The sequence below is a fragment of the Gadus morhua genome, chromosome 12, assembly GCF_902167405.1.
Source record: "Gadus morhua chromosome 12, gadMor3.0, whole genome shotgun sequence".
Lineage (NCBI taxonomy): Eukaryota > Metazoa > Chordata > Actinopteri > Gadiformes > Gadidae > Gadus > Gadus morhua.
In genome coordinates this window covers 26,834,250-26,848,428 of record NC_044059.1, presented here as the reverse complement: position 1 = coordinate 26,848,428, position 14,179 = coordinate 26,834,250, and the positions used below count along the sequence as shown (strand labels likewise).

Here is a 14,179-nt window from a genome sequence, read left to right as displayed (position 1 = left end):
CACACGCACAAACACGCAAACACACACAAACACAGGCCACACAACTCTAAATCAACAGCACTCAAAGATGTTAAGTTTGTACAGTCACAAGGAGACCCAAGGTGCATCTGATGCAAGTGTTCAGCAACATCCCAGCAGCTAACTACACCTTGGAGTGTGTCTGCTTCAGAGCCTGCCTGCCTCAGACAACCTTGATCTGTTCATTCACAACTTACTCACTGCTATAGAAGTTATTGTTTTTCCTATATTGAAATCACAGCCTTTTGTCTGAAAATAAAAGTTGCTTATAGATCAGTTGAAAGACCTAATCATAATAAGCTTATATAAGCATAGGGTCTATGAAGACAGCAACTCGTTTTCATTGAAATACAACAACAACAAAAAAAGCATTGTTAGAGCAAGATAGAAATGAGTTTGGAACGTATTCACATTTTGCCAATTTTTTTCCCCTCAAACGTTTCACTTCTGCTTTTTGAACAGCTCGGCGCTGTCGCCCTCATTAGAATGTGGTATAGCTGTCAGATTCAGAAATAGAACACACAAGTCAGTGTTCGTATGAAAGAGCCTTGAGAGCATCCCAACAGCATCGGGCTGAAGAAGCGATAAGTTTGGGCCAGCCTATACCTTAACCTCCTCGAGACATAGTGATCGCTGCTGTGCTGAGCAAACGGGCCCACAACAATTAAATCCATTAATAACAACATAAGAGAGGACCACAAATATCTACAAATTAGAATTGCAAAGTTGTATATTGAATGTATTTTTAGGAAAATGTGTTCATCATCACTGCGTTTACAATGCTTTTTGTCTTGTTCGTCGTCGTGGGCCTATTATTATTCTCTTGCGTGTGTTTAGCACTGCTGTGTTTCACATCGGTGTAGTGTTTATTTGTTTGTGTGGAAATCATAATGCCCTCCTGGGGATAGATGTTTTCATTCATTAAATCCAATGTCGCCTGGTTAATTGCGGCAGAAAGGCATAAATCAACAAAATCAACGCGCGGGAAAAACGCACATCTGTTGGTTTCCATGGTAACTGATGCACCAGGGTTCAGATGAGTTAGAAGCCATGAGTGACTGAGTGATGCAAACTATTTTGTTTAACAATTCAAGTGCTTTTCTTTTTGCATCTCGCTGTATACTAAATTGGATGGCTACATCGTCTGGACATGAACGTCTATGTCCATACAGTCTGATAAATGTTTGATTATATATTACTTATTTATTATTGACTTCAAAGCATCCTTATATTATGAATAGGTCTATTGATTAGTTGTTTATTATTAATATTTTAGCAGACACCTAGGGCCCTTGCCAACAAATATGCATTTTATTAGGCTACATGAATAGGGCCTATGTGTATATTCAAAGTGTTGTTTAATTTAAAATTGTAATAGGCCTACAGCCTTTTGTTTTCATAGGCATGTGGGACTTGCGGTGGGTCAGGTCAACTCATTGTCTCCAAGAACCCAAGTGAGAAGTCTATTGTTGTTGCAACTTTTTAATCTGGGGATTTTAAAGCACATCACATGCTCGCCTCAGTCCGGCCGGTGATTGCGCTCCCACAACAAGCAAATCGCTGCAAATTCCTGCAGGGCCGCACACGCCTCAGGGTTTAAGGATTCTGCAATAACTGCTGCCCGTGGACGGATTAATCCTCGAGGCGAGGCGTAGTGTCTGGGGGATTCGCGTCGGTGTTTCTATTCTGCCAATTATTTTTGTTCTTGTGGATCAAAGTTTTGGCTGCTGATGATTCGTCGCCTGTAAAAATGCCGCCCAGCTACAGCCATCGTTCTGTCATCGTTTTATCCCTCCTGGGAATTCTGTCGGCTTTCGCGTCCGTTTTATCCGTCATCCTGATCTTCCAGCTCCACTCCCAGCAGAAGACAGTGAAGGAGTCCCCCCGGGATACCTCCATCGTGCCGGCTCATGTCTGGGACGTCCTACTGCCTGTGTCCACGGTGCTCTCGGCGTTGTCGCTCACCCTCAACCTGAGCTCAGTAGTGGTGTGTCTCCTTCACAGTTACTTTTCAACAGAGATATGCAGCGGAGAACAAGACACAGAAAGGTAACCGCTCCTGTAGCACAGGCCGATTATCCTAACAAGTTGTGTTTAGCACTTCAATTGACCCTTTGCGAGGAATTTATTGAACCGCCGGTGCCAGATGTAGTAGGCTATAACATGACTGAGTTTATCGGTTAAACTTTAGGCCGATTATTGTTTTTAATTGTTTTCAAGCGTAGCCTACATACTGGTGATGAGGCATTCGCCTGCAACCCCCCACCTCTAAACTCCATCGGAATCTGGTCTAAACAAAGACATTCCCCTCATTATACTCCAGCACACGGCCCCTCGCTGGCCCTTTCCCGGTTTGGTTTCAGTCTTCCACTATCGCACCAGTGATCAATTGGTATTATGGCCACAACAGGTGCTAAATATTTGTGTTGATGTGAACTAACTATTCAACCCAAAAAAAAAGTTGATGGATGTTTCAACATAGTCACACAACACATCGAATTTACTGATCGCATCACTGATTTCAATTCTGTTAAATCTTCAATCCCGGCGAACAGAATGCCCCATGCAGCTTATTTTCTTCCACAGAGCGGACTGGTTCCTGCTGGAGAGCAGAGCGGTGCGGCATGTGGCAATTGGACTGTTCTGTCTCGGGGTGTCCGTGTACCTGGCAGGTAAGAAAGGAGACGCAAAAAATCTCCCCGAAACATTGGAGGATTTTCCCCTCAAGGGCCTTCCGTACTCTCAGGGAAATAAACAAACATTCTAAATAAAAGAGGTGAACGTTTCTATACCATGTACCTCCCAAGCAACTGTTAAGCCTAGCGAAGCAGCAATCATAATGCTAAATAATAATAATAATAATAATAATAAGATGAGTCTTCCAAATTTGACACGTTACATTTTTATTAAAAAAGCAGACATTAAATTAACAAACATTTCCATTGAGTGCAAGCTTACACACTTCAATCGGCTTCTCACAACCAACGTCGCATAACTGCAGCAGCAGTGTTTTCTCATCCAAAAGTAACCAAACCTCTCAATAGCAAATAAAATGGCGACTCTACCTCCCCCCCCTCCCCAACCCCACCGGTGTCTAGTGTGTCCCAGTGAACAAAGATTTCTTTGAGTGGCGTCCATTGCTCGAATGTTTTAAAGCAGAGTCCAGCAGTGCATTGGCTCCATTCCACTGAGCTGTGTGTGTGTGTGTGTGTGTGTGTGTGTGTGTGTGTGTGTGTGTGTGTGTGTGTGTGTGTGTGTGTGTGTGTGTGTGTGTGTGTGTGTGTGTGTGTGTGTGTGGTCAGCAAGTTGCTCAACGTAATGAAGGAGGAGGGGGTTGGAACTTTAACCCCACCCCAGCATCCATCAGCTTGGAGCGGGAGAGGGAGTCTGTAGGGGTGACAGTGCCGGCTGAATGGGCCGGCTCACTGCCCAGAGCCGTGCTTCTCTCCCGCTTCTTTCCCCGCCCCCGGCTCCACGCCCCTTTTCCTGGAGACAAACACACGCGTGACAATGCATTTCAGGACCATTTGTCTGGCAGAATGCAAAGTGACTTTATTGTGTAATGGGGGACATTTCCTCACTGAACGGGTCAACCGAACAACGTAAAGCGAAACCTTATATTTTCATACTCAAAAAGGCGCAAAATATCCCAAAAGGTCGACGTTAACCTCAACACTAATACGCGGTTAAAACAAATAAAAACCCTGTGTACCATTAACTTATTAGCAGACATTCACCGCCTGAAATCAGAAGTCTCTACTCTGTATTTGCTCTCCCTCCCCTCAGCCATGTCCCTCTACATGCTGCTGTTGTTCGAGGTGGAGACGGGCATCGCCAGCGCGTGCGTCCTCTCCTCGGGCATCCTGATCCTGCTGATCGTGGTCATCCACTCTGTGGTGAAATCCTCCCAGACCGCCGGCCACGACCAGAACCCCCGGCTCAATACTCTGTTCCAGAACCAGCACGGCGGCATCGGCGGAGCCCCCTTCCCCCCGCCCGTGGAGCTCAAAGTGGGGGTGGACCAACCGCGCATGCACCGCGGCCAGCCTGAGCTCCAGAGGCAGACGTCCTACCCACCCTGCCCGCCCCCGAAACAGCACGAGCCGCTCCCGGCTCAGCGGTACTCGCCAGCCCGGGTGTCCCAGTGCCACAGCGGGGGGGAGAAGGATGGCTACAGCAGCGGCGGCAGCAGCTCCCGGATGCACAGGACCCTGTCGGCCGAGCTGCTGCAGGTCCCGACCAAGCCGTGGAACGGGGTCAACAACGAGATGAGGAGCGTCCTGGCACGCAAGGGGAAAGACTCGACGCTGGTGTGACCGACGCGGTGCGGTTTGGTCGAGAGCGCCGGGCCGCATTAACACAGAACTTTGTAACCGAGATGAGACAACCTTTATGACGCTTCGCCCGAGGGGCTGCCATCGTGGGGGTCGCCTCGATACGGACCGCCGTCATGAGAACAGAGTCAATCGTGAACTTTGTTGTGTCTAATTCAAGGGTAGTTGGAGCTCAATTTGAGTCGTAAGAAAGATTTTGTTGTCTGCTGTTAATCATTAAATAATCACTTTAAGATTATGGAGTCGACCGATACCTCAAGAGTTTGTACCGTTTTATCTGGATGATCACAATTTTAGAATCCACTTGCACCTAGTGCCACAGATGTGTAGAGTTTTGTTTCGAATTTTTTTAATGTTAATAAAATGTTGGAAAATCTGTAGTCAAATTATTAGCATTCAATCTGTTACAGTTACCCTAGGAACCAAAGTGGGCAGCTAAATATTAACCTGATGATTACCTGATTTAGCTGATGAAATCAACCAAATAAAAGTGTTATGTCCAGCACCATTAAGTTGTGCATCGTTCAAGGTGAGAATCGTACATGTTTTATTGGCCAATTCTCAAAGCTTCGGCACTGACCTTTAACACCTGCATCCAGGGGTCATGAGGGAATGGTTTGGGAGGATGGAGAAGGGGCGGGGGGGCTGGGGGGGCTGGGGGCTGGGGTCACATCAAGTGAGCTACATGCACGGGGCAAAAGAAACGGGAACAAGGGGTAAAACCAAAAATAATAGAATGAATAAATCCAATTTTTAAAGGGAAGTGAGTATAAGGTTTGGTAAAACATAATGATTACAAAGAAGAAATCAACAGACAAAGAACACAAAAGGAATACAAAGTGAATGGGTGATTGAAGGAAAGCATGCTATGACAATAAGAAATCATTGAAAAGAAAACCCATTGAAACAAAAGAGCTTTGATGGGAGGGTGAACGTCTCGAACCATTCTCTGCTGCCTCCTACCTGCGTCCCTGAGAGTTGCTTATTTGCTCCTTCATGCTGATCGCTTGGCGGAGGAGGCCATCTATGCTTTTAAAATACACGGTGCTGTTGGCCATGCTCTTCACTGCACTGCAAATCAATAGATCCACAAGGATTACATTAGTCAGTGGGCGGTTGGAATGATTACAAAAGGTCTGTATGGATGCGCTTCTTACCTGCATGCATACTCCACACTGTATATGGCTCCTTGACTCTGCTCCTCCCAGCTTTGCATATCAGTCTGTGTGGGCAAATGGAAGATCTTTAACATCCTCAAATGGATCAATGAATACTGGTAATTGCATTCTGCACGTATTCAATGTAAATTATGGGCATAAGCCAAATATGAACAATTGATTAAATATTGTTTTAATAATTCACCAGGGGAAAACAAATCAAGCCTGTCAAATGTAATGTAGCATTACCGACAGCGTTTTCTCTGTTAAAGTACCATTATTCATAGCTTACCTTATGTTGCACCAGCTCTGGCAGCGACCTGCGGACGTGCTCCTGCAGCCTGTACAGGGCCACTGAGGGCTCGTTGGCCAGGACGTACATGCTCTCCGTGAACTTGTCGGAGACTGTAAAGATAAGAGGTATTCGTTTTACATTTAGAAAAGTAAACGAAGTAGTATTAGGACTTCCATTCATTTTCTTTTGCAAATGTATGGTCTGATGAATCATTTGACAACAACTGCATGATTACTAACAAACACAATGCTTCTCCAAGTTAACTACCTCGTTTTACTTTCAGCTGCATCTCCTGGTCTTCCATGTCGCAGACTGGGCTACAAATGGTCTAATCGATGTTATTTAAATGTTTTGGAGTATACGAGTCGAAGATATTAAAACAGGCAAAACAATGACAGACTACTTCCGTGTTTTGATCGGTCGGTGCCTCCAAGAAAGCTCTCCGGTCATAAACGTGGTGCCTTGAAAGTCATTCCTACACTCGATGTGAATGAATGTTATGCTCTTGGCTGTATCCCCTAGCGATTTGGTTTTTTAATGTATCTACCTCTACATACATCATCTGTGGATATTCATAAGATGGAGAAGACAATGAAGTGATTGTAAGACATCGTCTTTTTCAAAAACGTGGTCTCTGCTGACGTGATTTTGCATAATTTACTTTCGCCTTTTTCAGGAAGTACACTTATGTCATAAGTTGGCAATGCAACTTATTCAATTGCGGGCAATGGATGATATTGGAGAAGAAGGGTTATCTATGGTTCAAAATGAAGGTTCAAATGCCTGCCTCCCGGATCCCAAAGAACTAGGTTTACATGGTATGCGATCTCAAACCTCTTTGCTCACAGATATCGGTTACTTTGTTTACCCATTGCACCAACGTCACCCTCGTCGGCGGCGTTGTTTGTCTTTTGAAAAATGTTCCTTCTATTGTCGTACGTCAAACATCTTGCTGATGAAATTGACGTTTACTCCTAGATGTGTCGTTGGTGTCTCAGGAGAACACGGATGTGGACGACGAGGGTCTGATCAAACACTCCACCAGCCTCACCAACAGGCAGCGGGGGAACGAGCTCACATTCCTCCCAGCAACGCTAGACTGTATATATGTTCTCATATTTGGAAGTGGAACGTTTTACAGTTATATTTGTCTCGCTATTAGTCACGTATATTTTACCTGCTTTCCCAAGGTCTGTCCATACACCAGTTGGCAGCTCAGGGAGATGTTTGCCAGGTTGCCGTACATCTCAATAAAGGTGAAAAAGCTTTGTAATCAATACCAGCCCCAGGGCAATACAACCCTAATTAGTATTTCGACATCTAGTTTATATCTCACTTGGATGTGTTAGATCTACTGCATTAGCCTTTTATCAAGGGAGGATAATTTAGGGTATGTGCATTTTCCAGATTGTTCTCTGCTCAACAAACAAGATGATAGGGGCTTCACTCCCCTCATGTGGGCGGCTGCGTTTGGGGAAAAAGCTGTGGTGGATTACCTCTTGGCGGAGGTGAATAATGGACACTATATCTTGATCAGTTCCAGCCAAGGAAGGGGAGAGCATGCCATCTGATGTGTTTTCACTGTGTTGTAGGGAGCAGACCCCAAAACTGTTGCATGGGAACGAGAGAGTGCATTAACCCTGGCGAGCATGGGAGGTTTTGTGGACATTGTGAAGTCCCTGCTTGCCCTTGGGGTGGACATTAACACGTACGACTGGGTACGTGATCAATAATGTATCATGAAAGTATGACGTGAATGCCACACACAGCGTGTTTAGAAAGACTTAGCACAGCCATCACAGACCCTACATACATACACAATTGTAATGACAACCAGAGTATATGTATAACTTTAATTCATCATGGTTTTCAGATATTTTCACTTATTTTTAACTGTTTGGTTTTCCAGAACGGTGGAACCCCCATTCTTTACGCGGTGAGAGGGAACCATATCCAGTGTGTTCAGGAACTCTTAGGTAAAACCAGCAGTTTGTTGATATTCTAAATGCTATGAATATGGATCACACTTGTCTGAATACAGTAACTGTGAACCCTTAATGCCTAACACCTGTCAGACAGAGGTGCAGACCTGACCATTGAATCCGACTCAGGGTACAGTCCAACAGCCTTGGCGGTCGCCCTAGGACATAAAAAGAGTGAGTATACCTCTATATATATCTGGTAATATTGCAGTGTTATTTCACTGTAATTGTAGATCTCGACATATTGCTGCCGCTCCACTGAACTGAGCACTAAGTGGTCTCGATTTGGGTTTGACCCTACAGTCCAGAAAGTGTTGGAGGAACACGTTCTACAACTTTACAGTCCAGATGACGAAATGAAGGAAAGATTCTTGTCGTTGGCACGAAGGAAAGATTTGTGTGAATAAAGGAGTGGTATGGACGTGCTGCACTTAAATTAGAGTGGGACCAAGATGGCATTGGCGAGTTGTGTGGACTTATCAGGACTGCTGTGCGGTGCGAAGTTATGTGGTATCAAATCACTCCAATAAGCTTGAATTGTATCCGTATGGTTTTCTATAGTTTTTTTTTTAATTTCTTATTACATGTGATATATTTTTTATAAAACTCGAAAGCAAAAGCGTTGGTTTGTAATGTATTTCTTCTTCAAAAAATGAAAAATGAATGGCACAGATATTGATGAAAAATGAAATCATTAAACAAGGTGTAAACACAAAATGTCACTGTCACTTCAATGTCACTGCAAAGCCCCTCACATTTCCACTGGTTGGACACAGAAGAGTGGGAAGAGCCACCTTTCTCCAGACTATATCCAGTGGAATCGGTTCATGTGGACCAGATGTCTGTTGGTGTCATCGGACGGTCAGAAGTCTGAACCTCTTCCACTTCCTCAGGGATAAAACAACACATGTCATGAAGCTCGCTCCCCGAGGATCTCCAAAGAATAAACGATGATTCTCCCAAAAAAGTCACTGCTGTCCTCAAATACTATTTTTAGCCGGCTGACTGCAGGAACTTCCTGTATGGGAAAGCTGTGGGTGTGGAGTTAAGATCAAAATAAGCGCAGAATGACGTATTGTGTGAGTCAAATCCAATTTGTGTGGCAAGTATAAATATTGCTTGAGATCAATATAGAAGATGGAATATAAAACCTGTACTCCATGTGATCGTTATGACAAATTCTAAACAGTAAAACAAAGGATATCTGAAGGGAATTGTTGTCTTCAGGGTAAAACTGGCTGAGTGCTGTAAACTCACCACCACTCACGCATCCTAGTGAGATCAAAAGCACAATTAGAAAAATGTACATATCAAGGTGGACTTAATAGAAATGTTGTCAAATTTGGTTATTGACCAAATATGATCAACTTATTAAAGTCACACTTTCCCAAGTGTCACTTTATCGTTACCTTCTAGTCGACACGTTCTCCCGGAAAATCCTCCCTGGAATTGGACCTTCAATTCTGACATCTTGACATTCTTTGGAAACTCTAGAGCAACCCACTGGTTCTCCCCCTGTTGAAGTTAAAGATAGTATTTGTGCTGGGTATGTCCAGGTTTTTATTCCATGACCATACCATGGGATGCTCCATTTTCAAGGAGGGTGGTTCTCAAATTGGGGAACGTGTACCGGTTCTTTGGAGTACTGCAGGAGGTACTCATGAACATTTCTAACTAAGACCACAAAGTTTGAGAACCACTGTTCTAGGAGACGATACCTCTTGAGATTTGACTTTGAATGGATAACACAATATTTGAATTTATAATTAATATACGGACAGGTGCAGTTTTACCTGGTCGGAGTTCCAGCACGTTTCTTCGTTGGAGTCAAACATATACTTCTTTCCAAACTGCTTAGCATCTCTGTTAAGTGTGGAACTCACCCTGGAAAATGATAATGCTAATTACACAGATCTAATGGTTTTTGGACACATTTATAATTGTTTATAGCAGGTGGATAGAATACGTACGGGATCCATCCCTTATCGATGTTATTACAGTGTGGATCGAGGAGCCATGCCTATTTACCTGCTCTGTGTTTCTCGGCATATCAACGATGTAGCCATCTTGCATTTCCCATTAGGTGAAACTGCCGTAAGTTTGTTCTCAGTTTACGACAGCATGGGCAGTGACCTGTGTACCATACTCAACTTCTCCGCTAGATGGCAGCCACGCTCTTTGCGACTTAGTTGCACAAACTCATCAGTACAAGACGTCGATAAAATACGTTTTTTTCAATCGATATCAGGTTTATCGTTTATACACAAAATGATTTATTATGCGCATATGGTTATTTTTGTATCAGTTCAGTTGTTTGTCTCCTTAATATTTGACTATTTCTACCTAATCTTTATATTTGCACCCTCAAACCCTTTGTACAACTAAAGCAGACATACAATTTGCACAGATTTACATTTTCCTAGTTTTATTATTGTAATAACTTTGTTGTACTGATTTTTATGTCGTCTCTCACAAATTCTGTTTCAGAAATAAACAAATATTTTTAACTCATCCAAGCCTGAGTGTGTTTGAATGTCACCTGAATTTGTTTAGTTACAAAAGGCACCTCACTGCCTTTTTAACTCACCTCAACTGTCATGCAAAGGAAACCTTGGATTGTTATCACATCCACAAATAGTATGAACCATGTTAGTGTATAGTTGTGGCTTATTTATGCACACACTGTCTTAAGTGCTTATGTCTCCAAGCAATTACAAGTACAAATCTCTGGAAGGGCCCATTGAGTGTAGAATGTAACATATTCAGACACACATTCACTCAAATGTTTCTATCTGGTTCTACAATGTGACTACTGTACTACCCAAGCCTTTCCATTTCCCGCCCCATTAAATAAACTGGATTATAAATAAAGCAACATTAATTTTAAGGTTTTACACTTTTATTACAAAACACAGGAATAGTGTCAGCAATAGACATAATACAAGTCAGAAAATGGGAGTGTATAGAAGCATCTATTATTCAACTTGGTAGAGTCTTTGGTTTTCCCCAAAAATTGCCCGAACACAACTTCCTACTCATTGGCATCTTCCTCTATTGGACATCCATGTGGGTGTTCATCACAAGCTACCGAGGCACCTTGGGCAAAGTTGTGAAGGTAACATGCAGCCAAGATGATCTTCACCCCAGTGCCGGGGCGAGTGTTCTGCAAGTCTCTGATGCGCCTCCACTTGCACTTCATCCTTCCGAATGCCTGCTCAACGATGGACTTACCCCGGCTGACGTCGGTGTTGTGACGAAGGTCTGCGTCTGTGAGAGCCCCGATGCCTCGCAGGGGGGTGACGATGAAGGGGAAGGCCTGACCGATGTAAGCAGCGTCCCCCAGCAGACGGTACTCCCCCATCTTCTCCTGCCATTCCTCGAAAAATGTGGATGAGCGCAGCATCCTTGCATCATGCACTTTGCCAGGGATTCCAGCAAAAACGTTGATGAAGCGGCCCTCAACGTCAACAATCCCCTGGAGGAGAATAGAGCAGTAGTTCCTCTTGTTCTTGTAGTCCTCTCCTCTGACCCGTGGCTTCTGGATCCTGATGTGGCAGCTATCAATCACTCCTATGACATCCTCAAGGCCACATGCGCGTTCGAAGCTGGTGGCAGATACACTCTTCTCATTTCTGCCTGTAGGCCAAGAGACAAAGGCCGGGCCAAGGGCGGACATGATGGTCAGCACTCGGAATACGCTGCGGTGCGCTGATGATCGCGAGACGTTGAACTTGTTAGATATCTCCCGGAAGCAGTACTGGTGGGCCATGTACCAAAGGAATATGAGCACCTTCTTGGGAACAGGTAGGGGAGGCAGACCTTGGAAGTGGTCACTGCGCAGACCACCCTCCTCTAGGTACCCTTGCAGGACCTTAAACTGGGTTTTTGTGATTCTGAAGTTCTGAACAAATGTGGGGTCATCCATAGCCAGCATCAACTTCCACTCTGTGCCAGAATGGACGTTGTTCCGTTGCTTGCACCGCAGCATAGCCATAGCGACAGCCACAACCCTATGTGAGGGAGAGAGAAAAGGAGAAGAAAACTGATTAATGTAGATAAACAACAATTCATATCAGCAACCCCATTCAGTTTGGTGTTTCCATTGCATTACATCACAAGGCAAAGGATCTATACGTAATTCTCCATAAACAAAACAATTCAAGATATGCATGTCCAGGGTACTTTACGCATGTAGATGTAGATGTCTGATACATATTACAATGAAATTCGCCAAAAGTTATCTTAAACTTAAACAATGCATTTCTTCTGAAGTTCTCACAAGAAATTCGTTACGTGGAACATAGTAGAGTACAGAAGTAAAGAGCAACGGCCTCACAACAGTCTACGTCGCTATTGTTTTTAGCACACCAGCAGCTAGTTTGTTAGCCTTCGAGTAAAAGATGATTCTGCATAACGCTGCAAAAAACATTTATACGCGACCAAACCAACTGCAGTGTGGACAGACATACCGTTTGCGTCTTCTATGTTCTTGTGCCTCCTCATCCTGGAGCTTGTTTAGAAGAGCCACAATCTTGTTCTCGTTTTCTATGAAAGCGTCCACTACTACCGAGACAGCCGCTGCCCTGATGTCGTCCATGCCGTCCCCCGAATCGTACTGTAGCGATACCCGCAAACACAAACGGGAACTCTATAAAGTGATACAAGCCAGGAAATGACGTCACGTTCGCGCGCAATGGTGCGTTCGAGATGCGTTCGAGATCCAGCTTTCTTGCGGGATTTCACCGAGGCACGCCCCCTTTTGGTCGTATCCACTCGGGCTCCTGAGAGTCAACCGAGTTCAGCGAGGTAAACCGTACAAACAAAGATTGGCTGCGACCGTAAGGAGATATCTTTTCTGTGTACCACATTGGTCGTTATCAAATGTTCTTACACACTTTTTTACATAGCTGCTCTATCCAGTCACCAATTTATGCATATTACGCTCTTCCTGTGCGGGAAATACAATGTAAAGTTTTGTTGTTTTTTTTCGAGCTTGTATGCTAAAGAGGTTAATGTAGCTAACAATAACAAAGACTAGCCAATGACTGTTCTTCACAAGAGCAACCTGTGCGGGTGGTGTGTGATTTCCCAAATGCCGCATTAACATACTCTGGAGACCACGGGCGTGGACGTCAGTTCAGGGCGCACAACTGACCATGGGAGGGGTCTTACCCTTATTGTTTGGCCCTCCTGGGTCCTTTTGCAGAGTGGGGTTCATGGGATGGGGTTGGTTGCTGTGGGGGTGTATTTTAGTTGTTGTTGTTGATTCCGACACCATCACTGAGATGATATGTTAATTAGTTATGTTGAGTGTGTTTTTGTGTGCAGTGTGTGTGTGTGTTCAATTAAAGGCAACTCTCGCAGTTGTGCGGTGTACCGGGCGCGAGAGTTGTATAACTGCTAAACCTGGGCCCCGTAACGTCCATCCCGTGCTTCTCGCCACAATATACTATGTGACTTTACACTTGCCCCATACTACTGGAACGGAGCATAAAGTGCATTGATTTAAAGTCACTGATAAAGAAAAACTATCAAATCATTATACTGAGCTAATGACGCTTGACAAAGGCTTTCCCTTGCTCATCAAAAATAGCCATTGGGCCCGTGCCACCAAAAGGTGAACTGATCAGCGAGAAAGACATCAGGCCCACATGCCGCATAAAGCTGAAGCATTCCCGAAAAGCACAAAGGCGAATCGATTGCCTAACCATTGCAACCTTTGGATGAATAATAATACTTGATATAACAAGGAGAAACCATATTGAGCGTTCAGCTACCCAGGAGGTAGTTACGCCTCAAAAAAAGAATTCTTATCACAAATCACCCATTACATTTCTATGGTTTTCGAAACGTGTGTGTGTGTGTGTGTGTGTGTGTGTGTGTGTGTGTGTGTGTGTGTGTGTGTGTGTGTGTGTGTGTGTGTGTGTGTGTGTGTGTGTGTGTGTGTGTGTGTGTGTGTGTGTTCAGTGTTACAGTGCAGATGATTATGGTTTTACAAACGTGTATGTGTGTCGATGTGAGCGAGCGCATGCATGTTTGTGCGTGTGTTCAGTGTTACAGTGCAGATGATGACCTCCACGATGTCCCTGGTGTTCCGATAACCATAGGTCTTTGAATGAACATGCCCTGATGTAATCCACTCCCCCGACGACAATGGACCAATCAGGGACTGCGGACTCATTGGAGGGAATGCCCTTGAGCCAGTAATACTCCGCCCATTGCTCCACTGCCACTGTGTCACAGCCGTGCTTTTACCTATGGAAGGTATTCTGTTTTTAAAACTTTATGTATGGAAATCACAATCGTTTGTGGTTGATTGGAAGTGCTGATTTATGAATGCGCCTCTTAAGTACGTTTTCAATCACTGCAAATTGCCTATTGCAATAAAGAGGG

General features: G+C 44.3%; 5 protein-coding genes across 7 annotated transcripts; 2 read left to right on the top strand and 3 right to left on the bottom strand.

The window, feature by feature from the left end:
* Positions 1–1,523: 1,523 nt before the first annotated feature.
* On the top strand, positions 1,524–4,728 carry tmem221 (transmembrane protein 221). Its single transcript, XM_030372514.1, has 3 exons — positions 1,524–2,067; positions 2,605–2,690; positions 3,805–4,728. Exons 1-3 carry the CDS (start codon positions 1,769–1,771, stop codon positions 4,332–4,334), a joined length of 915 nt encoding a protein of 304 aa, XP_030228374.1. The 5' UTR covers positions 1,524–1,768; the 3' UTR covers positions 4,335–4,728.
* Positions 2,901–6,808, bottom strand: borcs8 (BLOC-1 related complex subunit 8). Of its 3 annotated transcripts, none has more exons than XM_030372519.1 (6): positions 6,673–6,808; positions 5,802–5,914; positions 5,510–5,574; positions 5,316–5,423; positions 4,933–5,033; positions 2,901–3,504 (listed from the first exon to the last, which is right to left on the bottom strand). In XM_030372519.1, exons 1-5 carry the CDS (start codon positions 6,674–6,676, stop codon positions 4,955–4,957), a joined length of 369 nt encoding a protein of 122 aa, XP_030228379.1. In that variant the 5' UTR covers positions 6,677–6,808; the 3' UTR covers positions 2,901–3,504; positions 4,933–4,954. The 3 variants fall into 3 exon arrangements, with proteins under 3 accessions (XP_030228379.1, XP_030228377.1, XP_030228378.1); XM_030372517.1 differs by lacking the exon at positions 6,673–6,808 and adding an exon at positions 6,072–6,357; XM_030372518.1 differs by lacking the exons at positions 4,933–5,033; positions 6,673–6,808 and adding an exon at positions 6,072–6,357.
* On the top strand, positions 6,273–8,503 carry rfxank (regulatory factor X-associated ankyrin-containing protein). Its single transcript, XM_030372515.1, has 9 exons — positions 6,273–6,406; positions 6,481–6,622; positions 6,783–6,905; positions 6,995–7,060; positions 7,212–7,312; positions 7,397–7,522; positions 7,714–7,780; positions 7,880–7,960; positions 8,090–8,503. Exons 2-9 carry the CDS (start codon positions 6,508–6,510, stop codon positions 8,191–8,193), a joined length of 783 nt encoding a protein of 260 aa, XP_030228375.1. The 5' UTR covers positions 6,273–6,406; positions 6,481–6,507; the 3' UTR covers positions 8,194–8,503.
* On the bottom strand, positions 8,335–9,896 carry nr2c2ap (nuclear receptor 2C2-associated protein). Its single transcript, XM_030372516.1, has 5 exons — positions 9,815–9,896; positions 9,580–9,670; positions 9,196–9,301; positions 8,991–9,058; positions 8,335–8,819 (listed from the first exon to the last, which is right to left on the bottom strand). The coding sequence occupies exons 1-5, from the start codon at positions 9,850–9,852 to the stop codon at positions 8,697–8,699; spliced, it is 426 nt and encodes a 141-aa protein (XP_030228376.1). The 5' UTR covers positions 9,853–9,896; the 3' UTR covers positions 8,335–8,696.
* A 771-nt stretch (positions 9,897–10,667) lies between these two features.
* Positions 10,668–12,498, bottom strand: LOC115555576 (protein ALP1-like). Its single transcript, XM_030372513.1, has 2 exons — positions 12,256–12,498; positions 10,668–11,796 (listed from the first exon to the last, which is right to left on the bottom strand). The coding sequence occupies exons 1-2, from the start codon at positions 12,381–12,383 to the stop codon at positions 10,818–10,820; spliced, it is 1,107 nt and encodes a 368-aa protein (XP_030228373.1). The 5' UTR covers positions 12,384–12,498; the 3' UTR covers positions 10,668–10,817.
* Between the last annotated feature and the right edge of the window lie 1,681 nt (positions 12,499–14,179).

Coding starts and splice junctions, on each gene's coding strand:
- tmem221 (XM_030372514.1), top strand. CDS start 1,769: ATGCCGCCCAGCTACAGCCATCGTTCTGTCATCGTTTTATCCCTCCTG. Junction 2,068..2,604: donor GGAGAACAAGACACAGAAAG/GTAACCGCTCCT, acceptor TTTCTTCCACAG/AGCGGACTGGTTCCTGCTGG. Junction 2,691..3,804: donor GGTGTCCGTGTACCTGGCAG/GTAAGAAAGGAG, acceptor CCCTCCCCTCAG/CCATGTCCCTCTACATGCTG.
- borcs8 (XM_030372517.1), bottom strand. CDS start 6,108: ATGGAAGACCAGGAGATGCAGCTGAAAGTAAAACGAG. Junction 5,424..5,509: donor AGTGTGGAGTATGCATGCAG/GTAAGAAGCGCA, acceptor ATTGATTTGCAG/TGCAGTGAAGAGCATGGCCA. Junction 5,034..5,315: donor AGCAACTCTCAGGGACGCAG/GTAGGAGGCAGC, acceptor CCGTGCATGTAG/CTCACTTGATGTGACCCCAG.
- rfxank (XM_030372515.1), top strand. CDS start 6,508: ATGCAACTTATTCAATTGCGGGCAATGGATGATATTGGAGAAGAAGGG. Junction 6,623..6,782: donor CAAAGAACTAGGTTTACATG/GTATGCGATCTC, acceptor GTTTACTCCTAG/ATGTGTCGTTGGTGTCTCAG. Junction 7,961..8,089: donor CGCCCTAGGACATAAAAAGA/GTGAGTATACCT, acceptor TTGACCCTACAG/TCCAGAAAGTGTTGGAGGAA.
- nr2c2ap (XM_030372516.1), bottom strand. CDS start 9,852: ATGGCTACATCGTTGATATGCCGAGAAACACAGAGCAG. Junction 9,059..9,195: donor GAGAACGTGTCGACTAGAAG/GTAACGATAAAG, acceptor TGATCTCACTAG/GATGCGTGAGTGGTGGTGAG. Junction 8,820..8,990: donor AAGACAACAATTCCCTTCAG/ATATCCTTTGTT, acceptor CTCCACACCCAC/AGCTTTCCCATACAGGAAGT.
- LOC115555576 (XM_030372513.1), bottom strand. CDS start 12,383: ATGGACGACATCAGGGCAGCGGCTGTCTCGGTAGTAGTGGACGCTTTC. Junction 11,797..12,255: donor GAACATAGAAGACGCAAACG/GTATGTCTGTCC, acceptor TCCCTCACATAG/GGTTGTGGCTGTCGCTATGG.